Source organism: Zonotrichia albicollis, chromosome 7 (genome assembly GCF_047830755.1).
Source record: "Zonotrichia albicollis isolate bZonAlb1 chromosome 7, bZonAlb1.hap1, whole genome shotgun sequence".
Classification (NCBI taxonomy): Eukaryota; Metazoa; Chordata; class Aves; order Passeriformes; family Passerellidae; genus Zonotrichia; species Zonotrichia albicollis.
Genome location: NC_133825.1, coordinates 24,151,975 through 24,175,248, shown reverse-complemented (window position 1 = coordinate 24,175,248; position 23,274 = coordinate 24,151,975). Strand labels below are relative to the sequence as shown.

General features: G+C 38.0%; 1 protein-coding gene across 9 annotated transcripts in view; it reads right to left on the bottom strand.

Annotated features, from left to right (window-relative positions):
* The window catches only part of LDB3 (LIM domain binding 3), a 114,240-nt gene that overhangs the window by 84,936 nt on the left and 6,030 nt on the right, over nucleotides 1-23,274 (bottom strand). For all 9 annotated transcript variants that reach the window (XM_074544673.1, XM_074544674.1, XM_074544672.1 and 6 more), the window contains one exon: nucleotides 23,060-23,184. In XM_074544673.1, the coding sequence (XP_074400774.1) occupies nucleotides 23,060-23,152 (93 nt within the window). In that variant the 5' untranslated portion in view covers nucleotides 23,153-23,184. The remainder of the gene's footprint in view (nucleotides 1-23,059; nucleotides 23,185-23,274) is intronic.

Genomic DNA, 23,274 nt, shown 5'->3' with positions numbered 1-23,274 from the left:
AGGATCCCTGGAAATTTAAAGATGTAGCAAGTAAAACAAAATTTTAACACATTTAACAGGTACATAAACTTTTGGATGTTTCAGGAAGCTAGGAAATTGTAGAGATTGAAGATGATTGTTGCACCTGTTAAAATGTAATTACTTAAACTTTGTTTTCCTAGAGGTGCTCAGTTGAACACAGAGAGGCCACTTCCCTTGGTAAGCCACAGGAACCATGTTTGGTTAACAGGAAATAATCTGAACGTATCGATATAATCTCAAATCTAAAAGGGAAATCATGTTATGTTGAAGATTGTTATGTTAAAGTAACATAACCTGAACACTCAAAAAGGAAGGATTTTGATTTTCCTTATTTTCGAAAATGAAAGCATCCCTGAGGAGGAATGTGGCTATTGCTGAGGACAAGGATTGAACTTTATTGATAGTATGATAATGTCAACACTGCTTTTGAGCATTTTAACCTATTGAAGTATTGGGTACAGCAATTTACAAAGATTTCCCACTGAGAGCTTGCATAGTATAAGAACACACACATCCACATGATTTTATTTGATAAAGAACAAACCAGTGACTGCATGGTTCTGGAAAGTAAAAACATCTCTCTAGGTGAATTTTACATCTATTAGCCTTAGAATCCTGTCTTGCATAAGTGCAGTATCTTCCTACACATTTTTCAGTGCCTTCAGAACACACAGCAGTATTATATTGACAAGTTTTCAAAAAGAGATTTTCTGTAGGTTTTTTGCAAGTAGTATTTTCCATAATGCTTCAATAAAAAAAATTATGTCACTTTAGAAAGCCTTCCTGTTTACAGACAAAATAAAATAATAGAAATGAATTGTTGTAACATACTGTCTGCACTGTCTGTAGTTAAAGGTTATTTAAGGACTCAAAATATTAAAAAAAAAAGTCAAATTACTAAGATGGAAGAAGCATCATTTGCTGCAAAAGACACACTGATTTTTGGTTCAATTAATAATGTTTGTTTAATTTCTGGTCAAAAAGAAGTCAGATCAGTTGGCTGTGCTGTACACAAAAGTAACCTAAGCTGAGAGTCTTCTTTCTCCATAGAGTACTGCTTCATCAGCTCCCCTTCCCAGCCTGCACCATCTTCTAGGGAGAATTGGGAGTAAATCTTTTACAAAACATTACACACACACAAAAAGACATTATGTTATGAAAATTTGCTCAAAGTCTTCATTAAGCACAATTACTGTCTATGAGCCAAATGTTTATGTACTAAAATATGGTTTAACAGGAACATCCCGTAAAGTTCAGAAGCCATAAGCAGCTTTAGAAGAAGGTTATTAAAGAAATTAAAGAACTCAGCTAGTAAATATTTGCCTGTGGTGAATGGCTCTTCATTTAAAGTGATCTTGAACTGGAAGATCCAAACAATGCCACTCACCTCTATTGCACCATGTCTTCTATGTTTATGCCCAAGTTTCAGACTGAAACTTGATTCAAAAATTCCCAACAACTAGAAGAAAAGCTGTTCGTGGAGATATTTCATTCTAGAGAAAGGCAGGAGTCTCATCTCACAATTCTTAATTCAGCAGAGTGCATGGAGCCTCAATTATCTTTGGATAAGGTACTGGCTTGGTATTTGTATTTTCTGCAGCCTTGTTTGTGCTGACATGTTTTGAATTCCTCGTGGAGTTACCCAGCACAGGTGTGTGCGGAAGGGGATTCCAACTAGCAAAGCCTATGACCATAAGTGGCACCTGAAAGAAGGTATTAAGGCAGGAAGAGAAGCCTGATCAGAGTTTCCTCTCCAGCTGGCATCCTGTTATGGACAGCCCTTCCCCTTCTGTGCTGCTCACCCTGCTGATTAACAAGTGAGGCTTAGAAAGCTTTCAGTCTCATTGGGAATGCTAAGACATATCCCATCTTAATACATTCTTCAACTTTATTTTGTGCTACATTCCAGAGACTCAATTGAAAACATCCATCATTTCAATTACAGAGAGCAAAGTAATTGCTCCTCCCCATCAATTGTGAATGAACTTTCTGCCAAACCAAAAAGCTCCTGCAAAAACCATCCTGCAGATCTGCCTGTGCTAGTGATATTGCTGCTTTGTGATACTTTTACCTGTTAACTTGGAGATCAACATTTCTGCCAATTCCTTTTTGGGTATTCTGCTTCTTTCCTGTTTTATCTCATCTAGATTTGGTGTTCATCACTTACTGGCGTAAGCAGCAACAAGACAGGGCAGTGTTTTTCTTCCAGAGCACATGTTTAAATGGAGTGTTTCAAGAAAGGCCTTGAAGATGCTGACCCCCAACTCTCACTCCTCTGTACATTCCTATTTCTTTCAGGTGACTACCTGTACTTGGAAACATCAAGTATTTTTACCAGTCTGGTAGCATGATCAATGCTTTAGGAAGTTAGTGTGAGTATTCCAAAATGGGTTAAACATTTGTATCTAATAAATATTCTTAGGTAACAAAAGTTAAGAGCACAAATTGAGTGAAAACCATCATTAGCCTGCTTGGGATACTTAAGTAAGCTTCAGAGAGAAGAATATGCTTCTGATTCTTAGTTTAAGATATGCCTTCATGCTCAGTTCAGAGCATAGCTCCTTAAGGATCATTAGGCTGTGTAACTTATGCAGAAGTAACAGAATTAATCTGCAGGGTGCCTCACTTCCATTACAAAGTTGTACTTTTATCTTTAATTTCTTTAATGATAAGCGCAGACATTTTTCTCTGCAAGCAGAGGCTGTAATGAGCTCCATACCTAGTCACAATGAGTTTCTAAACTCTGCTTGTCCAAATTAGAAATTTTCCTCTCTTGTTCCAGAGTAAACATGCTAATTATGATAATCTGGTTGTGTATTTTGTTAAGGAATAAATGTTCACAGAACATCTATTTAAATCCATGGAAGGAATGCAATCAAGTTCAGAATTTGCCTTAACAGTATTTTCCTTGGCTACATTAGACACTGTCTTCTGCAATGGAGCATGTCAAAATAATTGGCTTGGAAGAGGCAGCAAGAAAGTTGTCATTTGACCAAGAAAGAATTTCAGAAGGTCTAAGGTAGTATGCCTTTCTGTGTCCAGTTTGTCTTTTTCCCTTCATTTGGCACCAAACAAACTGCCGAACAATGAATTGTATAGATGAGAAAATATGACAGTTACTTTAATAGGGATTCCTGCTGCTAGTGAAACCATTATTTGCCTGATACAAATGAGGAATGAAAGGAACACAGAAAAAAATTTAACCCCTCCACTTTGATGTCAAATGAGGACTTATTTAAACTGTAGGACAATGAGCTACATCACTGTATTTTCCCATCAAGCAAATATCTGAATGACTAAACTAAAGTGACATTTTGAACTGCATAAAGGAAAAACTTACTATAAAGCAGATTGATGTATTCTCTAGTACCAGCAAGAAATCTCAGATTCAGCCAGTACTATGACTGATGGAATTATGAAAGTTCTCTTTCTAGGCAGTTACATTTACAGTGATATTTTTCAGAGCTGTACACCCACATGGAAACAAAGTTTGTAGGCATTTTTGAGTTTTAATATGTTGTCAGAGTTTGATCTTGGTCACCCTCTCTAGTTTCATTATTCATCTGTTTTCTTTTTTTTCCATACCCTTCTTCCTCTTACAACATCTTGTTCAGTAACCTTGCTTAGTTTCATTAATCATGTTTGCAGAGAAAATATTTAAAAACTGTCAGGGCTGGAACTTTGATGGGATCAACATCAGTGCTGTAACAACTGCAATGGCAGCAGAAAACATTTCTCCAAGTGAATATGCAGCTATTTAACAAACAGGAGGCTTTTACTTCAGACACCAGGAAGCGGAAATAAATGAAAATAAGGAATGCTTAGATGGTTATTGGACAGCTGGGAAGATTCCAGGGCAGACAAAAGTGCCAAATGGAGCCATATTAGTAATCTCTCTTTATCCTGGGATGGGTCTTCTATTTATAGAATTATAAAGCCCTTGAAGAAACTATAAGATTGCATATGTAAATGATACAGGAGCAACACATGCATTTTACGTGAAACTGCCTAATAAAATCCAAAGATGCTCCCAAAATTTTAGCAGACCTGTTTTAAATAGTACCACATATTATGTCCATCTGGTTGTCTCAGCTGGTGACAGGCATTTTCTTCTGAATGGCCTTCCCCCCTGCATTTTTGTATCATTTTCAGGATTGAAAGAAATTCACCCTCTACCTTCTGCTCACACTTTTCATGTATCTCCTATATAAAATGCTCAGAAAAGACCTCCTTAATTTCAGATCATACCAGTCAATCTTCTGGGTCATATTCAGTCCAACAATTCATATGAAAGGAATTTCACACAGTTACTTCCTATTCTATGTCAAGAAAGGAAATATTTCATGTCCTTATTCTCTAACAGCTATCCAAAGTAAGAACTAGAAAAAGACTCATACTATTCTGTCTTGCATTAAGACTGAACTAATTTCATGAGGAATGTTATGATGTTCATGCCTGAACATTCACTACTAGAAATAGCATTTTAAATGCAAAATTTTATCAAATTGGAGAGACTTACAAGGCTGCAGAGGAAAATATGAAGCATAGACACTAGCTGATATCAAAGCTATATGCATCAACCACTCAGGGAAAACATAAAAGCCTAGATTCACCTAGTGGTCTTTGACATGGGACACACCAGGAATTGGAGGAAATTCTCTGGTTTTAAACAGTGAGGAATCAAAGGCTCTTCCACACACTTGGAGTACCCAGTGTAACGGGGCCCAGACCCTCCGTGGCTCTGTACTTCAGGGTAATACAAGTATGGAAAATTAAGAATCAGCATCTCTCACAGTGACAAAACAAGATGTCAAACAAGATTTTGGGCAAATGACACAGGAGACTGGTATAAACAAATCATCCAGGCATTTAAATAAGTTCCTTATAAAAATACAAACAGGAAAATAAAAAAAGAGAAGCGGAGACATAAGATAAAGAGAAAACTTATTTTACAAGTTTCTTGCTATGTCAGAGAAGAACAAGATATTATCCACTTCAAAACATCTAAGATTATCTCATCTGCTGCTCTCTGTGAATACCACAGACAAACAGAATTGATATGAAAGCATGGATTTCAAGCTCCATGCTACTTTGCTCTGCAGTTAGGTAATACTTCTAGCATCTGTTGCAGCCTCTGTGAACAGATTTGCACTGATAGTGCAGAGGTAAAAGCTCCACAGACAATAAGGTGTTGGTCGAGTCTCTCTGAAGGCCCCTTATCCTTTTTTATCATGCATGACCCTGTAAGAATGTGCAATGCAATCATCCAGAAGGGGAAAAAGCACTAGGCTGTCAAGCTAAGCCTTTGCTGGCTGCAACTCAGATGTGACACAAAGTCATGCCCATCTTATGTAAAAATTGATAAGAAGGCTGTGCACTGTTTATGGTATATCAGTATGTAATTAAAAAGCCTTGTGCCTATATCAGTGGGTACATTGATAATCAACTCTCAGGGGAAAAAACAAAACAAACCAAAGCAAAAAAACAGAATCAAGAACTGAAAGTGTGAATATCCAAAGTGGTTAAATCCTTCTAAGAAGGAAGGACAGAGAACAGATCTGCTCTAAGATTAGCAGCTTTTGAAACTGCATTATTACAAGTACTTGCCCCAAGTAAGATGTGAATAAAGCTGCTGTAAAAGTTAGTGAGTCAAGGAGCCTCATGCAGGAAATTCTATTGTGCACATTCTTCTTGTGACCCCAGCCTATTTGTTTTGCAGAACCAGAGAACTTTTTCTGTCCTTACACCACACTAGAAATTATACTTCAGTAGAGCAAAAATATTATGGTCCCAACTCCCCATTATTTTGCACAAATTTATTCTCTTCAGTGCAAATGCAAATATTTCAGTTCCTCTGTTAATTGCTTTGCACTACAAATGCCTTCATAACTGTCAGGCAATGGTAAATCAGTGTGTTCATTTTCACCTCAGGCACGACATCAATGATTTTGTTTTAAGTCACATTCAGAAAATATAACTTGAATTTACAATAACTTTTAAAAGCTCTTCTATTCCCTCTGTAGTTTTATGATCATGTTGGTTTTATGAGTATGGAAGTAAAATTAAGGCCAGCAGGCGGCAGCCTGATGCTCCTGTCCCAAAAAGCAACCTCCCTGCTTTTCTTATCGAAGTAAGAACTTGTGAGTCCATTTCACCCTTACATCTGGGAACCCACTCTAATGACTATGGCTACGGCCAGAGCAAATACTTCACAAAAGAGACTCACATATAACTTGCCATTTTGCAAATCCATGTGTAACACCCCTTCCTCTTTGTATCACAGTCATCTTCTGCTGCAGTGTAGACACTCAAAGCACCTTGGAGTGCTTTGTATCTTTGCAACTTCTGAATGACATATAAGCTTAAATCATGGAAATTAAAGTTTGAAGTTGCCTTTGTTGGCAGAATGCAGACAACCAGCCCATGTTAGTGGCAGAAAGTCAAAAAAATCCTCCACAGAATCAAAAGGACCTGTCTACATTTGTCTGTACTTCATTTAAGCATCTCCTTGTCATAAAAAACCTATGGAGCATAGAGATCAATTAAAAAGAATATACATGTAAGGGATGTAGGAGAGACTGGATTTCAGAGTTGTTCACTTATCCCATTGTGAAAAAAGGATGACTACAGAACCTTCTCAAGTAAACATGAATGAATACTAAGAAAATAACTTTTTTTCCCCCTTGAAACCTTTTACTCCCTTTCTAGCTTTCTGTAATAAACAGAACAATCAATTGGAAAACAACACCCATGTGTAGATAGCACAGATGCTCAAATACAGTTACAATATGTCAATATGCCAAAAACCTGATGAATCTGTGTGTTTTTGCATAAGCTATAGACAAAGTATTTTTTAATGCATATATTTCCATAGTGGACAGTAATATTACAACACACCATTTTGCTAACCCACCATCTAAACTCTGTTGGTGTTGATATTGAAAAAAGTTTATTTTTAATATAAATGTGTATCTTAAGCTATGATAGTATTTTCTGTATTTAGTAACACAGATTGATGTTGCTGAAGCCTGACTTAGAAGTATTTAGTACAACAGCACTTAGCAATACATTGACTGTCCTAAGTATATTTTCAGAAGGGGAGTTTATTTGTCACATAAACTGTTTTGCCTTGTTAAAAAGTAGTCCTCTATGTGGCCTGTGCTTTTATAAACAGCCCTGTTCATGAAGGGCACTAATCCATATTATTACAGGTACTAAATGCCAATTAATTCTCCCTTATGAGTTATGATAAATGATTATTTTAGGGTGGAGCTATACATTTTCCAAAGGGTCTTTATCACAGCTATGTTGACAGGACTTTAAGTATGGTGGTATGCTTAGTACTCCCCTGAAGTAGCTGAAGTATGTGCCACAGCAGGTGCCACAAGTAGAACACAGATTTGCTTTGACATTAAAATATAGGGTATAGAAAGAGTGCAGGCTTGTTTGATGGATTTATAAAAGCATATGTTGTGAATGGTTTGGAAAAGTGGAGCCTTCAGGGTACAGCATTAGAGTCAAAGCTAACTCAATTTGAAGAAATCCTGCCTTGTCATGGCAACAGTTCTCTGTACTTCATGATTGTCTGGGTATCTGTCATTAAAAAAAACATTTTGCCACCTCTAAGGAAAAGCTCACTGAAATATAACATTTTGGGGACATTAAGACCAAACTATTAAAACATGCTCTTTGAGCTTTAAGGGATACATTTCCACAAAGAACTATAAAAATTATACTTGACTCTGTTTCACAAAATAGAAACATGGTTTATATTTCTTTCCCATTTTTGACCATGCCCTCTTTGCAAAAATTTAAATCTTGAATCCCAGTGTCACAGGATGTTGATAACCAAGGCCTAGCCCCTCAGGGACAACATGGCATAGAAGGTGACAGCTTTCACCAAAGGATCTCTCTGATCTATGACTTTATGTCCCCAGCCTAGAGTGACCATTTCAGTCCCACAAAGTAGGAGATGGGAAGCTCCTCCTCATTAGCCACAGCTAAACCTCTCTGCCAACACTCACTTCTTGCACCCATGAGAAGACATTTGCTCCTCTGCTTTCCACAATCAATGTGAAAGTGTCACTGTGGTTGTGACCTCGCCAATTTTTTCCCACAAAAATTTTTTCACATTGCCTTGTACTTTTGGCCTTTACAATGTCATTCTACAAAGACATTGATTATTCCTTTACTAATACCCCAATGATAGTATAGTATTTAGTTTTCATTTTCTTCATCCATCTGCAAAATCAGTTTTTGCTTTCTGTACAAATTAAGGGCTCAGACAATTTGCAAAAATTAAGTAAAATATCTAACCAGTCTGCTTGATAGTCCAGTTGATGGACTTGAGTGCCAAAATTGCAACTAAAATTAAAAATCTGTAAAAAATAATGGAATCATCCCAACCATAACTAGGAAAGCAGCCTAGGCAGTGCATACATTTTCTAGATTAGTCCTAAAATATTTACACAGCCATAAAACCTCATTCTCACTAGTAATTAAAGAAGTCAGAGCTAGATTCCCAGATACTGAAAAAAAAATTACATTCTACAGTGGTCAGTCTCCTTAATAGAGTTATATTAGTTTATTCCAGCTAAAAAAATTGCCCCTATCTTAGTGACTATAGAATTTCTGTTACAGATGAATTTTAACATTATGGTAAATAGTATGTTTTCCAAGCTATTTTTATACACAAATGATTGAGAATAGTGGAATTATCCTTCAACTCAGAAGGCTCTCTTGATGAACATTCCCCTGTAACTTCATAGAACCAGTGGAATTATACCAGGAATAAATCTGTTCCAGTATCTTCAGTTACTCTATTTGGAAACCAGTCATTTGCCTGACCTTCAGTGCAATGCTAAAAACAGAGTTTGTCTGTCATCAAGAGCCAGTGAGATTTCAGATAAAACAGAAGTCATGGCTCCTGCAATGAAATTCCAGGAGTGTCCATCAAAGGCTTGCCAACAATAGCATCTCACTCAGTCAAGACTCTCATACTTTGATAAAACTAGGGGAGAGGGGGAAGAGGGGATTTGACATTGGGAGTTGGCCATGTCACAGCAACTTAGGGCTCACTCTCAGCTGTACAAATCCAAAATAATTCTTTAATTATATTCTGCTAAAACTTTTATGAGGTGAATGTCTTAGGTTCTTTAAAGGTCCAGTAATTTCTCACTCTATTGACAATTTGCTTTTTGGGGTTTTTTAGTTGGCTGTGAGGTTTTTTTACCCCTCTGGGGGGACATTCCTTCCAACTACCAGCACCACAATGTATTTAAAATAACATACAGAGCAACAAAAATTAATCAGGTCTGCTCTAAACATCAGAGTAAATATTGCGAGCAAGCAGTGAAGTGGAAGCAGGACTTCCTTGTTTAAATTACAGTAGATCAATCTTGTGTTCACTAGACTAAAAGGACTGTTATAGAAGGACAATTGCCAGGCAAGATTTCAAACTTCTTCCTTATGGTCCCATGCCAGTATATAGGCTTAAAGGGCTCTCTCTTTGGTCAAACTGGCATTTGTCTTGACATTATTTAACCCAAACTTAGATCTCAAAATACCATCCCAGTCCTAGAGAATATTGCCCAATGCTTTGATAGTGAGAGATGGCAATAGAAAAAATTACCAGCCATTTCCACATGCAGCTTAGCTATCCATCAGTACATACAATGCTTGCTAACCTCACTATCTTGGAATATATGCTTACATTTCTAGTATTTGCACAGTTTGTTCAGTCTTGTAGCTCCTCTGGTTTCTACTTAGAGGATATAAACAGTTATGTATATGTTGAGTCTATGGATAACAGTGGATTGGAATGAAGCCAACAAAAAGGATTTCACATAACTTGGTCTTCTCCTCTCCCAAAATGGACAATGTATATTTTAATTAAAAAAAAAGTAGTCCCGTCCTGGTCTCTCTCGCTGGTCTTTGTAATGAAAATTAACCATACAAAAAACAGATCAGGGAAGTCCTAGAGGTAAGAATGGAAAGGAAAAAGAAAAAAGACTTCAAAACAATATCAAGGACCACAGAAGTGAAAGATATATTTTTAAATTAAGAGGATGTTAAAATTCATATTATCAATTTTTAAATGCAATTTATAGGCATCTTTCCTTGAACATGAGGCCATGGCACTGTTACATTATCTGATTGAATTGAGCACTATCACAGTGCAACCTGCTTGCACTACAAAGTGACACAAGTCACCCGAGGAAGGGAGAAAAGTTCAAGAGGCACAACCAACCAATGGCTATTTGTCCTTGAAATGAAGCTGCACAAAAAGCAAAAAGGTACCATCAAAACAGCCTGGATTTTACTTATTCTGGTAAACTGGGCAAAAAATTAAGTAATGGTGTGACAAATGGCAGAGAAAATATATGTATATAGATATATGTATATGTAATCAGGAATATCTGTTCATCATGGGTGTCAAAGAAAAGCAAAAAAAGAAAAAGAGAGGGGTTTTCTTAGGCCATTAGCATCCAAAGATAAATACACAGGTCCCAAGCACTCAGCTGGGAAAATAGGGAGAACACCTTTAGTGCTCCAACTAAAAATGAGCTCAATTAAAAATTAACTCAACTAAAAATGTACTAAGGACATTGCAAATCGTTGCCTTTTTCATCTGTTCTCAGTATTTGATATCTTTCTCTTAAAATATGCTTTTACTTGATTATTTGTTGTTGTTGTTAACAGATAGACCTAGGAATCTGGAGATGTTAATTATTATGACTTTACTCAATAAATAGATGAAAATAGTCAAATAAATACTAAGAAACACTAAGATGTTTCAAATTCACCTCTTCAAGGAGGTCACCATCATCTCTTTTAAGGTGTTATAATTTAACCAAAAATAAGCTTTTCTCATGACATACTGAGAAAATTAGTTTTTACTGAGTATCCCATTATAGTCATTGCTGCAATGGTGAGAAGGTATGAACAGCTTCAAAAGATGGCATGTACCCTTTATTTATAGAAAAAAAAACAACTTCGGAAATTTGGGGGCTTTTCTCAATAGTTCCTGATCTTTATTTTGCTATGGCAAAATTGTGTTGTCTGCAGTGGAAAAAGATACTATTTTAGAGTTTTTTCTAAACATTTCTCCTCACAGCATTAGTGTATCCAAGGGCAGTAGCACACTGGTGTGGATGTATGGCACAAATAGTCTCAGACAGTAGCCAAGATGCTTTATGGGAAGACTGAAACTAAAGACTTGTGGCATCCAGGCCAGAACATTCACTGTGGATGTTCTAAAATTAAACCCCAGTGAGGAGAGTTTATTCCTACCTAAACCGTCTATCCATGCATTGAACCAAGAGGCTTAACAACCAGCTACATGGGGAGAGCTCTTCCCCAGCCTCCTAAGCTTGGAGATGATTTTAATATTGGAACCGAATCCAATCTCTGCAGAACCAGTAGAGGAGAATCAAGACTTAATGGAGACAAAAGAACTAATATTATTTACCAGTCCTCTTAACAACACTTTCCTCACATAAAACTAATTAAAGGTCCAGCTAATAAGGCAAATAAGGGCTAAATTATAATAAAACTACCTTGTGCTGCTTTCTAGTCTATAAAGAGCTTTATTAAAACAAAATTTAGAGACCAAATTAAACATTTGAGCTAAATACTCAGAGTAGCAAGAGACAAAGACACATCTAACCATATCATCAAATGGCATGAAACTCAAATCCAGCCTAGAATTCTTTCCCTATGAGAAAGATCAACATTTCACACTGTACTTATAAAATGTAATACTGTACAAGAGAGTGTCCTGCCTCCTTTCCAGGTTGTCTTTAGGACACACGAACTCCAGGGAATCGTGGGTGGAATGTATAAAAGATCTTATTGCAGCTGCTGGTACTGCATCTGTTCAAGGGATAAATAAAGCAGCTAGGTTCTAGTTTTGGTTTCATACACTGCCAGTCCCTTGACATGCATAGAAATCATATACCACCTCCTCATCTTGTCAATCACACTGCAAATATGTCTTCAATATTGTGGAAGGGATGATCACTTCTTTTTGCTAGGAAGGTTCCCACAAGCTGGGATAACCTCCACGATAAGTCACACACACTGGCAAAAACCTAAAGCACTTCATTTTCTTCCAGAGAGTAACCTGTTCATGTAAATTATCAGTATTTAGACTTTTTCTCATTCTTCCTAGGAAAGAATTGGGTCTAGATAAAACTGATGTGAAATTAAAGCTGAACTAATTCTCTAATTATTTAGACCTTCAAAAAAGTTTATTCTGTTTTGTTTCCCTTCACCACTACTTAATCCCCATGTTTTGGCATGTGAAATTTATGGAAATGTTCTCAGCAATTTTTATATGCATTTTAAAGAATATTAATGTGTTTTACTATCTATGCTCAGCATATTTTCTTCAAAGAAAAAGTTGGAGATTACTATCTAAGATGCCACTTTGCAGAGTGATGAACCACTGCTATGAAGAAAATTAAGCACAGACATGTAGGGAAAGGGAATTGCCACTGAGCAGGATAAATCCATCTTTTTGTGGATCATGGGACGTGTGGCTGTAAAAGGAGCAAAGTCTCTTCCAGGAATGTCAGTGAAGATGCACTCTACTGTCAACACAGAAGTGATATTGGTATTATTTGCAGCTTGGGCTCCTTAACAGAGGCTACAGAAGACTATTTAATGCAGCAACACATGTAATCAGAGAAACAGGAAACCCCCCAGCTTCACATAGAGCAGTCATGCACTTCCATGTGGCGCCATATTTAGCCAGCTCCTTCCTGCCCATTCCTGCTCTTCCCTTCATGGCTCTACAGGACATGATAACACCTTTTGGAGGGCCCAAGTCTTTCACTTCCCAAATGCAGTCTTCATCTTTTTGCTCCTCCACTCTAAGTGCACTTAATCTGAACAGCATTGAAAGCTGGAGCAAAGAAAGGATAGCACATGCTGGTGAGGCAGGATGTGGGAAGAGTGCAAGGAAAGGAGGCAAGGGGAAGAGGCCACATAAGTATCCAAGGAATATGGAAGGAGGAGACAGCAGAGAACAGTCTCACATGGAGTCAGGATTAATGCCAAGAGCCATCAGTACTTGTCCTTGCAGCTGGCTGCTACAGCTGAGGCACACAGCCCTTAAGGGTGGGACAAAGCCTCCCACAAAAGAGAGGGGAGTTTTGCTATTCCTCAGAGGTGAGCAGTTCTGGACCTCAATAATCCGTTCACCCTTCCCATGAGGTGCCAACAGTCTGATACCTACAGCTCTGTGCACTCAGCCTGAGCTACTGAGAACTACATGGCAAACCAGCATGTGTTTCAATTTTAGAAGTGCTGCCCTGAAAAGAAGCAGCATCAAGTTGTGGGCAACGAAACAGGGAAAAGATTGCAGTTCAGGTAGATGTGGTTTGCTGCTGCCCACACAGCTGATGATGCTTGCAGACTGCTGACCACTTCTTGTCATGAAGAAAGAAAAGCACACATGTAATAGAGAGATCCTCACTCACCCACCCCATACAGTTGGCAGAAGGATTAAAGGATTTCATCTTGCAGAATTTTTTACTTAATTTAAGCAAAACAGTGAGATAAGAATCTTTTAGACAGGAAAGGACTTCAATGGTAGGTTAAGTTACAATTCCTGTAAAAAAAAAAATCAGCAGAAAGACTAATAATTTTTTCCTTCAGTAATTAACCTTAGCAATTGCTCATGAAAAAAGCCATCTTACTTTGACTTTTTATTTTTTAAACACCTGTCATAGTACTAACTGCCCTCAGCCATTTTTGAACCCACTATGATTAGGTAAGGAGAGAATGCTGACATTCTCAAATAGAACAGGAAGGTCCCAGTGACCCCCAGGATCAAGGAAAGGCAGCCCAAATTCACCCTAATACCAGGGCACTCAGATTTGGCACTATGTACCAGAATCTGGGGTTACATGTAGTATTTTTGGAGTTTTGGATAAGATGTCCCATTCCAGAAGCTTGAGGTAAACATAGCATTGGTTCCAATTCAAAATAGCTTCCTAAGTTACTGGATGCTTTAAATATAGCATGCGAGTCCCACAGAGGCTTCTCAAGAGTGTGCACGGCACCCCAACCAGGTATAGTAAGTACTACAATGCACTGCAAATATTTTTTATTCATGCTACAAAGACTAATTGTCACTAATTGTGGCTTCAAACTGAGAACCCATAAATTGTTTTAAGTAAGCATGTGCCCTTAAGCCTGTTACTTTTAATAAGAATAAGGGTTTATGTCTGTATTAGGTATGGCTAAGCAAGAGAGGCATGGAGCCAAAATAGCCCAGAAGCTGGAATTTGGACTCTGAGTAAGGGAAAGGTGGGAATAGGGTGAGACCATGTGAAAGGCTGGGTTCCTCCTAATCCTCAGCTGCCATTGCTACAAATCAAGTGTATTTGGAAGGATTTTGGAGAAAGGTTAAAACCTATTTATGCACTGTGTCCAGGCACTGAACACCTGTGGCAAGGATGATCACAACACCAGCTACGCACGTGGGAAGTGCAGAAAGTAACTCTACCCTTGTCAGGGGATTTGCATGCCTTTAAGACATTTGGCCCATTTCATCTTCCTAAAAGAAGAGCAAGATCTCATTGACGTTTTGGAAAATGGCTGCTAACCACCACTACAAAGAGTCACCTTGTAGGAAGCCCATTCAAGATATTATCTAGAGCCATTTTTAAGCTGAAAATCAATTTTTTCAGGGTACCTAATTACAGGTACTTTCTTCCCTCTATTTATTGTGTGCTTTTCTCCTGTAAATCTCTTAGAAGAACACAAACAGCTTTACATTTAGGGAAATATTATATTCTTCATGGATCTGAAAACCAGAAGATTTTAGAACTGTCCCCAAAGGATACCCAACAGTAAGGCTGACTTAAACTTCAGGGCCAGCTTTATGTGACCAAGCTTTTATTTCTTTTAAGACCTGAGTTTTATGATAGATAAATAAAATACTTTAAAAAATCATAATCTATGCAACACATTTTGACAGGTGATACCTGTTAGCTTTTAAATACACAATGTGATTTCTGGGTCAACACAATGTGACTAAACAGCACATTTATTGAAGTCCTTGTCCTCACTCTCTACCAGTAAAACCAAAATTCTTTATGAATTATTGAATGTCATTTATTAAATATCATAGCGTCCTTCTACCAAATTAGTATTTAGGAATTTAGACAACTGTAACAGAAAGCCTATTTGTCTATTTTGTTCCCAGGTAACCTTTTTATTAAGGCTTTAATTACACTAGTGCAAAAGAAACAGCCCTTTAACATGCTGTGCATAGAAACCATTCTTTTCCAATTAACATTATTTATTTCTACCAGCACAGTACTGCTGACATTGCCAGACAAGGTTTTAAATTAATTTATATCCTCAAAACTTGCAGTTGCAATTGTCAGCAGAAATTTCCCTCTTTCCTTTCCCCTTCTCAAGATCTTTTAACAGGGACTAATAATTTACCTGGCTAATCTTGCAACAAAACTCAGTGGAAAAGAAGAGCATTATGTAAGGTTACACTGGACACTATTTAATGCTATATTATGCATTAAAATGGTGGCACCTCAGGCACCCACATGCAGACACTTCTAGTTACACACGAACTGGCTACATGAAATTGTCCTCTCAGCTAGCTGCAGCCCAAGATCAAAGTTAGAGTATAGTGAAAACTATTGTATTTTGTACACGATTTTCATACTTCCACATGGCTACTCAAGGTTGGTGTTATTTTGTATTTAAATATCCACATTTTTGATAGTTATAGTATAACATACACTTTATGCTACTAATTAGATGACAAGATGGGAACTGCTGTTGCTAGTATAGAAAGTTAATGATAACATATTTGCAGAGCTAATTTCTCTTTGTCTTCCAGTGACTGGAGAATATTTTGCAATAATGTATTCAGAATGGAGATAATGACAGAGTTATCTGCAGTGTTATTAAGACAGTCATTTACAGAGTTCAGACAGCAGACACTAATAAAAAGTTTTATCTGAAAAAAGCTTATTGTGCATTTTAATTGTAAAGCACTAACAGTTCAGCAGCTTTAAATTCATAATTTAATGGTTATCTCCTGATGTTTAGTCATTCTAAAGGATCTGCAAAATTATTAACTTCAATAATAATTATGTAAATCTGAGGACTTCCTGAAATACTACATCAACTATATTCTGATACAAGTAAACTCTAGGTCAAAGACTGAACAATGTGTCAGACCACATTATCCAGTTGCCAGGGCACACTGTCAAATCTTAAAACAAGTAATAATAACTCAATAACCAATTTGAGTTGTGGATCTGTTTCCTTATGTAGAGAAAACCCTTTCCTCCCTCCTCCATAAAACCACAAGAGCTGCTGTTATCCCCAGCTATGAACTCAGTTTTTCACCAGTCTTGAGCCCTTGTTTCCCACAGCTAACACTATATGCCTCCTGTTCAAGGGAAGAGCTGCATTTCCCTTTCTTTTGCAGGAAAGAAAGCTGCAAAGTTAATAAAGTAACTGAGCTGGCAATTGCACAGATGTTATTCAGCCCAGTTATTTCATAGAATGAGCTCTTTTCACAGATAATGCCACACAAGTATTGATGATTCAGCTACAGTCCTACTCCAAATTAAAAAGCATTTAGGAGGTGAAATGAAGAAAGGGTTTCAAAACCATGGGATATGTATCTTGTATCTGAACAGTCAGAACACCAGGTTTAATGATCTAACACCATTTAAACCAGAACCTCAGCTATTACAGGCCATCACTCACATTTATCTGGCCTATATTCTACCAGGGTGTTATGTTTCTCCTGAAAGGCAAAACAGATGGAATTGAAGAACACAGCCTTAAATAGATGATTTCTGCACAGCATCTGTGCAGAGCACATAATGCTCCTTATATACTCCTGACCTTCAGCAGTGGACTTAGTATTTAGTGATTACTTTAATCACACAGATAAGAGGTGCTGCCTTGTGCTCTGAGTATCTACTTGATTTAAAGGAGAAATCATTTGACCAAGAGCTGCAGCTAGCTACATGCTGTTCCTGAAAGTTATTTTGTCAAGTACAATACATGCATTCAAATCCCATTGCACTGTCCTGCTACAGTTTAAATAAAACTATAATAAAAGCACCCTTCAACAAATAAATCTGAGTTTAAAGTTACAACAACAAACTTCATGGATTTTTCAGAATATTTTCTACAAGGAAAGAAAACAAAAGCTTCTTACTTCTAGCATGTAGTTTACCCAGAAGGGAAAAATAACCATCTTGCGCTGGAATGGCTTTGGATACAAAATTGGGTATTTGCTGAAATCAAACCTACTCTTAAGTGTTGGTGGTTCTGGTGAAACATACATTGGGATTACTTCTCAGACCTGACACAGTATTTTTGATCAAGACAGAAAATCTTGTCTACCTCAGAATAATTAACACCTTACCTCTTAGAGCACCTGCACTGCCATGTTTAAATCTCTGTTTTACTCAGATCAGAGACCTGAACTGCCTCCTTGGTAAACTGGGATTTTTTGATCCCCAAGTTCCAGGACCCATTTCTCTGGTCCAACAAGTATTATTTAAATGGAAAGCAAATATAGAATTTGCTCCCTCTTTCCTTGTCTGAATAGACATGACACTTTTGTCTGATGAGACATGCAACCTTATCATACAAATGCCCTGTACACTGAACTGCCATTTATAGTACAGATGCTGTCTACTGGAACATCTCAAATAAACAATACCAAATCAGGAGGCTGAGGAGTTACTTGTAGGGCTCAGGCTCACAGAAACACAATCAATTCTGATGTAGCTGTAAACATAGCAGAGCCGGTTTGCAAATTAGTTTGAAAGCAAACATACCACATCAGATAACCAAGACTCTCCTAGGATACTGACATTGTTTGTATATATAACAAATAATTGCAGGTAATATAACTCACAATGCTTTAACTTCAGATGAGGTAACTGTTGCTCAAGAAGTAATCAACCAATTAAACAGATTATCATAAAGAAATGCTGATGCCCACGGAATAGTTGTTCTTTCAAAAAAATAAATAGTAAAATTTCAGAGTGTTCTGAAAATCTGGCCTGGAAGTACTTAACCTTCCACTGACAAGGAACTATTTTGAGTTAAACTGTAAGAAGGTTGGAAGAGTGTGAAACTGCTAAGGCATAAAAAATTACTACAGTTTTTCTAGGCATAATACAGTTATTATATTAAATGGCTCACTTCCTTCTCAGAAATTGACTCAGTCATTTGAACTTTAAAGGAAAAAGGAAACATCTCTACTGAGTAAAGAGGAAGACTCCTAGACTTCTGGAGGACATCAGATTTATCTGTTGGTTTTGTAGAATATCAACTATTATAAATACTAATCTATAGCTTTTGGTATAGTGAAGGACTTCTTATTTGGAGATAAGAAAAAGCAGTTGCAGCTTTATGACAGCTACTCAGCAGTCTGATTCACCAAAGGTGGATGCTTAGCAGGTGGTGTGGTACCAGCACTTCAAGAGAACTTGCTGAATTGTTGCAGTTCACTCAATACAGGTAAACTGCATTTCTCTGATTACAGTTTATGTACAGCACCATGTGGCCATTCAAAGGACAGCTGCAGAATGCACAGAGCCTGACCCAGATCATCTGAGGTTTCCCTGCATTCAAGAATAGAAGAAAAAAAGTGAAGAGGGACTGCCTTCCCTCCTCAGCTGCCTGTTGTAAGGCACTGATAGGCAACAGCCCACAGGAAATGAATACTCTCACACAGCTCCTCTAAAGCAAAGGCAGTGACAGCAGAGGTTGGCAGATGTATGCTAGGGAGGGGAGGAGAGACAGGAAGCAATCAGCAAGAGATGCTGTTAAAAGGAAAGAGCCTAACAACTCTGAGAAAAAAACCTTCCTGCTCCTGCAGAGACAAACTGAAAAATGCTAGACCAGGGTTTTCCCCCAGACTCAAAAAGCTGTTACAGGTTGCTTGTAGCAGAGTCAGTATACAGATCAGCTAATTTAATTCTTTTTGTAGCAGCGTTTGCTGTTTTCCCTCCCTGGACTTACATATTCACCAGATTTCAACCTTTTCATCACTTAATCAAATAAAGTATTTATTGAATGTTTTTGTTTTGTTTAACCACTATCTCCTGTTTCAGGCTCTGGCTTTTGATGTGGAACCCAAGCAGCTAAAAAACATCTCTATTAGGAAATAAAAAACTGTATAGATTACCACAGTGATTTAGATAATATTTCCACTACCTCAGATAACAGCTGCTCCTTGACACCTTTCAGCTCATTGCATCAACTGCAAGCCAGCCTGTCTCACTAGAAAAGTTTACTGTTCAGAAATAAAGACTCAGAACTATATGAAGATGTTCTGTTATTGCATCCAACCATGTGCAGTTGTATGATCTTGGGTAACATGGCAACCGAGCACTTAGATAATTAACTATGTCCAAAAGCCTTCTTACAGAGGATTAGGTCTACAAAATTAATGAATTCTCCTTGCTTCAAGCAGTAGGAGAAAATAAACAGCTTTGCTGCCCACATCAATTTGGAAAGACCAGATTTATGTATATGATCATGCCACTGGTGACAGTGCTTAGCACTGCCAACAACCTGCAAGTCTCATTCATTTTAGCAGGGCTGACAGATGCTTAGCTTTATTAAGTCTGTCAATACTGTTTTCCTATGTCTGCTACCTGCCCATGACATCTCATGACAGAATTTGACATCTCGTAACAGAATTTTTCTAGTGGGTAGGATGGTCTGCAGGGTGGGGACTGGAAAAATAGTTTACAGATGATTTCCCAATGCTATTGTTAAAGGAGTGCGAAAGCTGCAGAGCTTCACACTCTTCCCTATTTGTTTTTGTCTGCTGTTTTCTTGTTCCCATCCCCTATGTTAGTCAGGCATTTATTTTTAGATAAAGAACAGATAAGCAGAACAATCCATTTCAGGGGAACACATCTTCACCTGTCACCCAGCTGACTGACTGTGACTCCTGTGCATTATGCTGCTGACTATTCAGCAATGAGCTGATCACCTGGGCCTACCTGAATGGAAGAAAATGCAGTGTCTGAGACACCATTTTAAAGATTTCTTTAGGACTGAACTGTTATGCCAAACAGCACTGTGTAATTCCCTTCCTCATCCACTGTGTAAAGAATATTTTTCCTGAACAAAAGCATTAGCAATCCCACAATCCTGTATTGTGCTTTTCTCAGCAGGTTTCAAAGACCTTCAGGATTTCTCCCCTGCTCTCCAAGTAAAGTGTGAGAGGGCTGGCTGACAGAGTGCAGGTCAACAGGTACCCATCTTATGTCTATGCATGGGCACAATGGCTCAATACTGGTGTCCTCTTCTGGGAGGGTGCTTGGAAACATCCTGGTCTAATGGTATAGATGGGATGAACAACCCTGCTGTGTCAGACTCTTTCCATCATTTTTCTCAGGAGCTTAGAGGCAGTGCTCTTGCAGCATGACAGAAGAGCATAGAGCCTTCATGAAAAAGGAGGAATTCTTGTGTTCTCTGTGGCCCACCCACAGTCAATCTAATTAATTGGGGGCACTCAGAACACAGTGAACATGTCTGCATGCAAACCCAGTCTGCAGGCTTAGAAGGACACTGTGCACATGCAGCCAAAACGGCCATGGCACATCTGATACTAAAAGCAATTATAATACTCTTTAAGTTGAAGTTTTTGGAGTTTAGGACTCATCTTACACATAGAAACTCTCATCTCAGGGCAGCTGTGGATCAAAACCAGTCCATAAAGAGGTGTACAACATTCACTAGCAACATTTAGAGCTGTGTGCCCTTTCCAAGAAGGAGATTCTCCTCACAGTTATCTTCTCTCCTCTCCTCCCCACCAGGAATATCTTAAAATGTAAGTACAGCTTCCCTCTTCCAACCTCAATAAGACTGCAATTGTGGCTGAGTTCATAGGTCAACTCACTTATGACCAAAATTTCTGATCTGTTTAGAGATATATTTATGTGATAGATGACAAAGAAAAAAACCAGATTACCATCAAAAGTAATGTATTACACTGTGTTTCAATCAAAACCATCACAAACAGCAGGCATAACTATCCCAGCTCCCCCTGAAAGAGGCTATTTTAATTCCTGTATGTCTGCTTGTGCCCTCATAAGGCAGGCTCTAAAATCCAATCCCATCCCAAAGCTGCAGTCACAGCTAAAAACTGGGCCTTACTGGGAAGAGTTTAAAAACACTTAACAATGCTTTCTGACACTGCTGTGGCTGAAAATGTAGTCAGCTCAGTGAAGAGCTAATTCCTCCACACCTCTGGGAATTCAGCTGTTGCAGTTTCACTTCTGCTCCTCCCATGCTCTCAAAAGCCTCATGAGAATCATACAGCCTTTGGGCATAGTGTTTACACTTCCACAGATTACAATCTGAGACAATGAGCTCTTTGGGAAACAATTGGCTTTTCATTACTGACTGTGTCACATACACTGCAAGTGCTTCAGCCCTGGCCCATGGCTGACAAACTCTAGGATGACTTGAATGACTTATAAGAAAATAATCAACACCATACAGTGCAGGCTGCAAAGTGTCATGAAAACACCTAAAAAATATGATGACACCTCTCTGTACTTACCTTGGGTGGGATAAGTAAAGAAATACCAACACTATTTGCAGGAGAAAAATTATTCTGAGTTTATGAAGGGAGTTTATTTTTCTAGATGGGGGGTATTTTAGGTTGCCTTTTGCTTGTTTGCTTTTGATAAAACTGCCAGAGCAGCCTTCTTTGCAATTACTATGCTGCAAAAGGAGTTATGAAAAATATGTCTTACCATCATAGTATTAGGGTAAACATGGCTCTGTCTTCCAAGAAAGAGAATGTGCATAAGAACAAGGGAGATCAGATGATAAAGTTTCACAGCATGAATATGAAATAGCATAGCTAAGATTTCAAAAGCTCACCAACTGACTTTGAATCACGTTTGTTGCAGAGACATACATTTTGTACCCACAACTTAACACACTGTATTTTTTCATTATGAAAAAAACCATAGTTTTAAAAGCAGTGTAGGTGGCTTTTTTATTATTATTTTTGAGTGGAGCAGACCTTTTATTTGCATTCTACTTGTTTGTCTGATTAAATAATTCTGGTATTTCTCTTACCGTTATGTAAGTAACCTCTCTTGTCACTGTACTGCAAAATAAGCCTTGTGCAGGTGATTTGTGGAGGAGCCAAGACCTCTCTAGAAAGATCTGAACATTCTGGAGCACATTTGAAACAAGAAAAGAAGAAGGGAGCTACCAGAAATCACACAGAACTGTCTTACAAGAGAAAAGTAGGTAAGGGAAACACAAATTTCCTGAAAATTATTCAATGTTAAAAATATTTAAGAACCGGAGCCAATTCAGGTAATAGGAGTACTGAACTGCAACACCTTAAAATAATGCTTCAAGGAGAAAAGAAAAAGGCAGCTAGAAGATACATGGCTGTAATTGACAGATACACCAAGTAATTAATTATTAAATTCATGCTGTTTGTCAGCTGCAAATGGAAGGCTTCTGCATAATTTAAGACAGTATTTTAAGTACTACTGAGCCTTCTGCTTGACATGTCTAATTTTTATCCAACTATTGCACCCCATCACAAGAGGGGACACATCCCTGTGTTAGTTCAGTTTTAACACCTGACTTCTCATACTTACAAGCAGTTACATGTTTTTTTTTATAGAAATATAATTCTATATTCCCATTCAGAATTGTTCTACTCCCCTCCCCCCAAATTGCACCAGTGAGGCCCCTGTCAGCAGAAAAAGAGACAACACTGTACAGAAGAGAACTGGAAGATTACTTAAAAGAGACAGTATCACATCCATACAAATATACCAACCAGAACTATCTTCCTGAAGCATTATCAATTCCAGGTTGTACTTCAAACTGGCACATTTCTAGTTCACATTATATTGTCTTTATTCACACCTAGGTGCAAAGATCTTCAATTCTGCTAGGCCAGGTCAAAGTGTACACATGACTGCTATTTTCCAACCCAAACCAGCTCAAAAAGGTTTTTTTGCACACTTACTCTGGAGATGGTCAGGGGCATGTTGAAGTCCTTGCCCCCTTGCAGTCGGAAGCCCCAGGGTCCAGGTCCATTCAGAGTCACACTGTAAGCCATGTTGTACCACTTCCACAGGCAGCAACAGGGCACTGCAGGACAGAAGGATGGGCAGACAGAAAAAAGTGTGAAAAAACAGACTGAGAACAGGGAAGGGTTTTACATAAATGAAAGCAATTCTG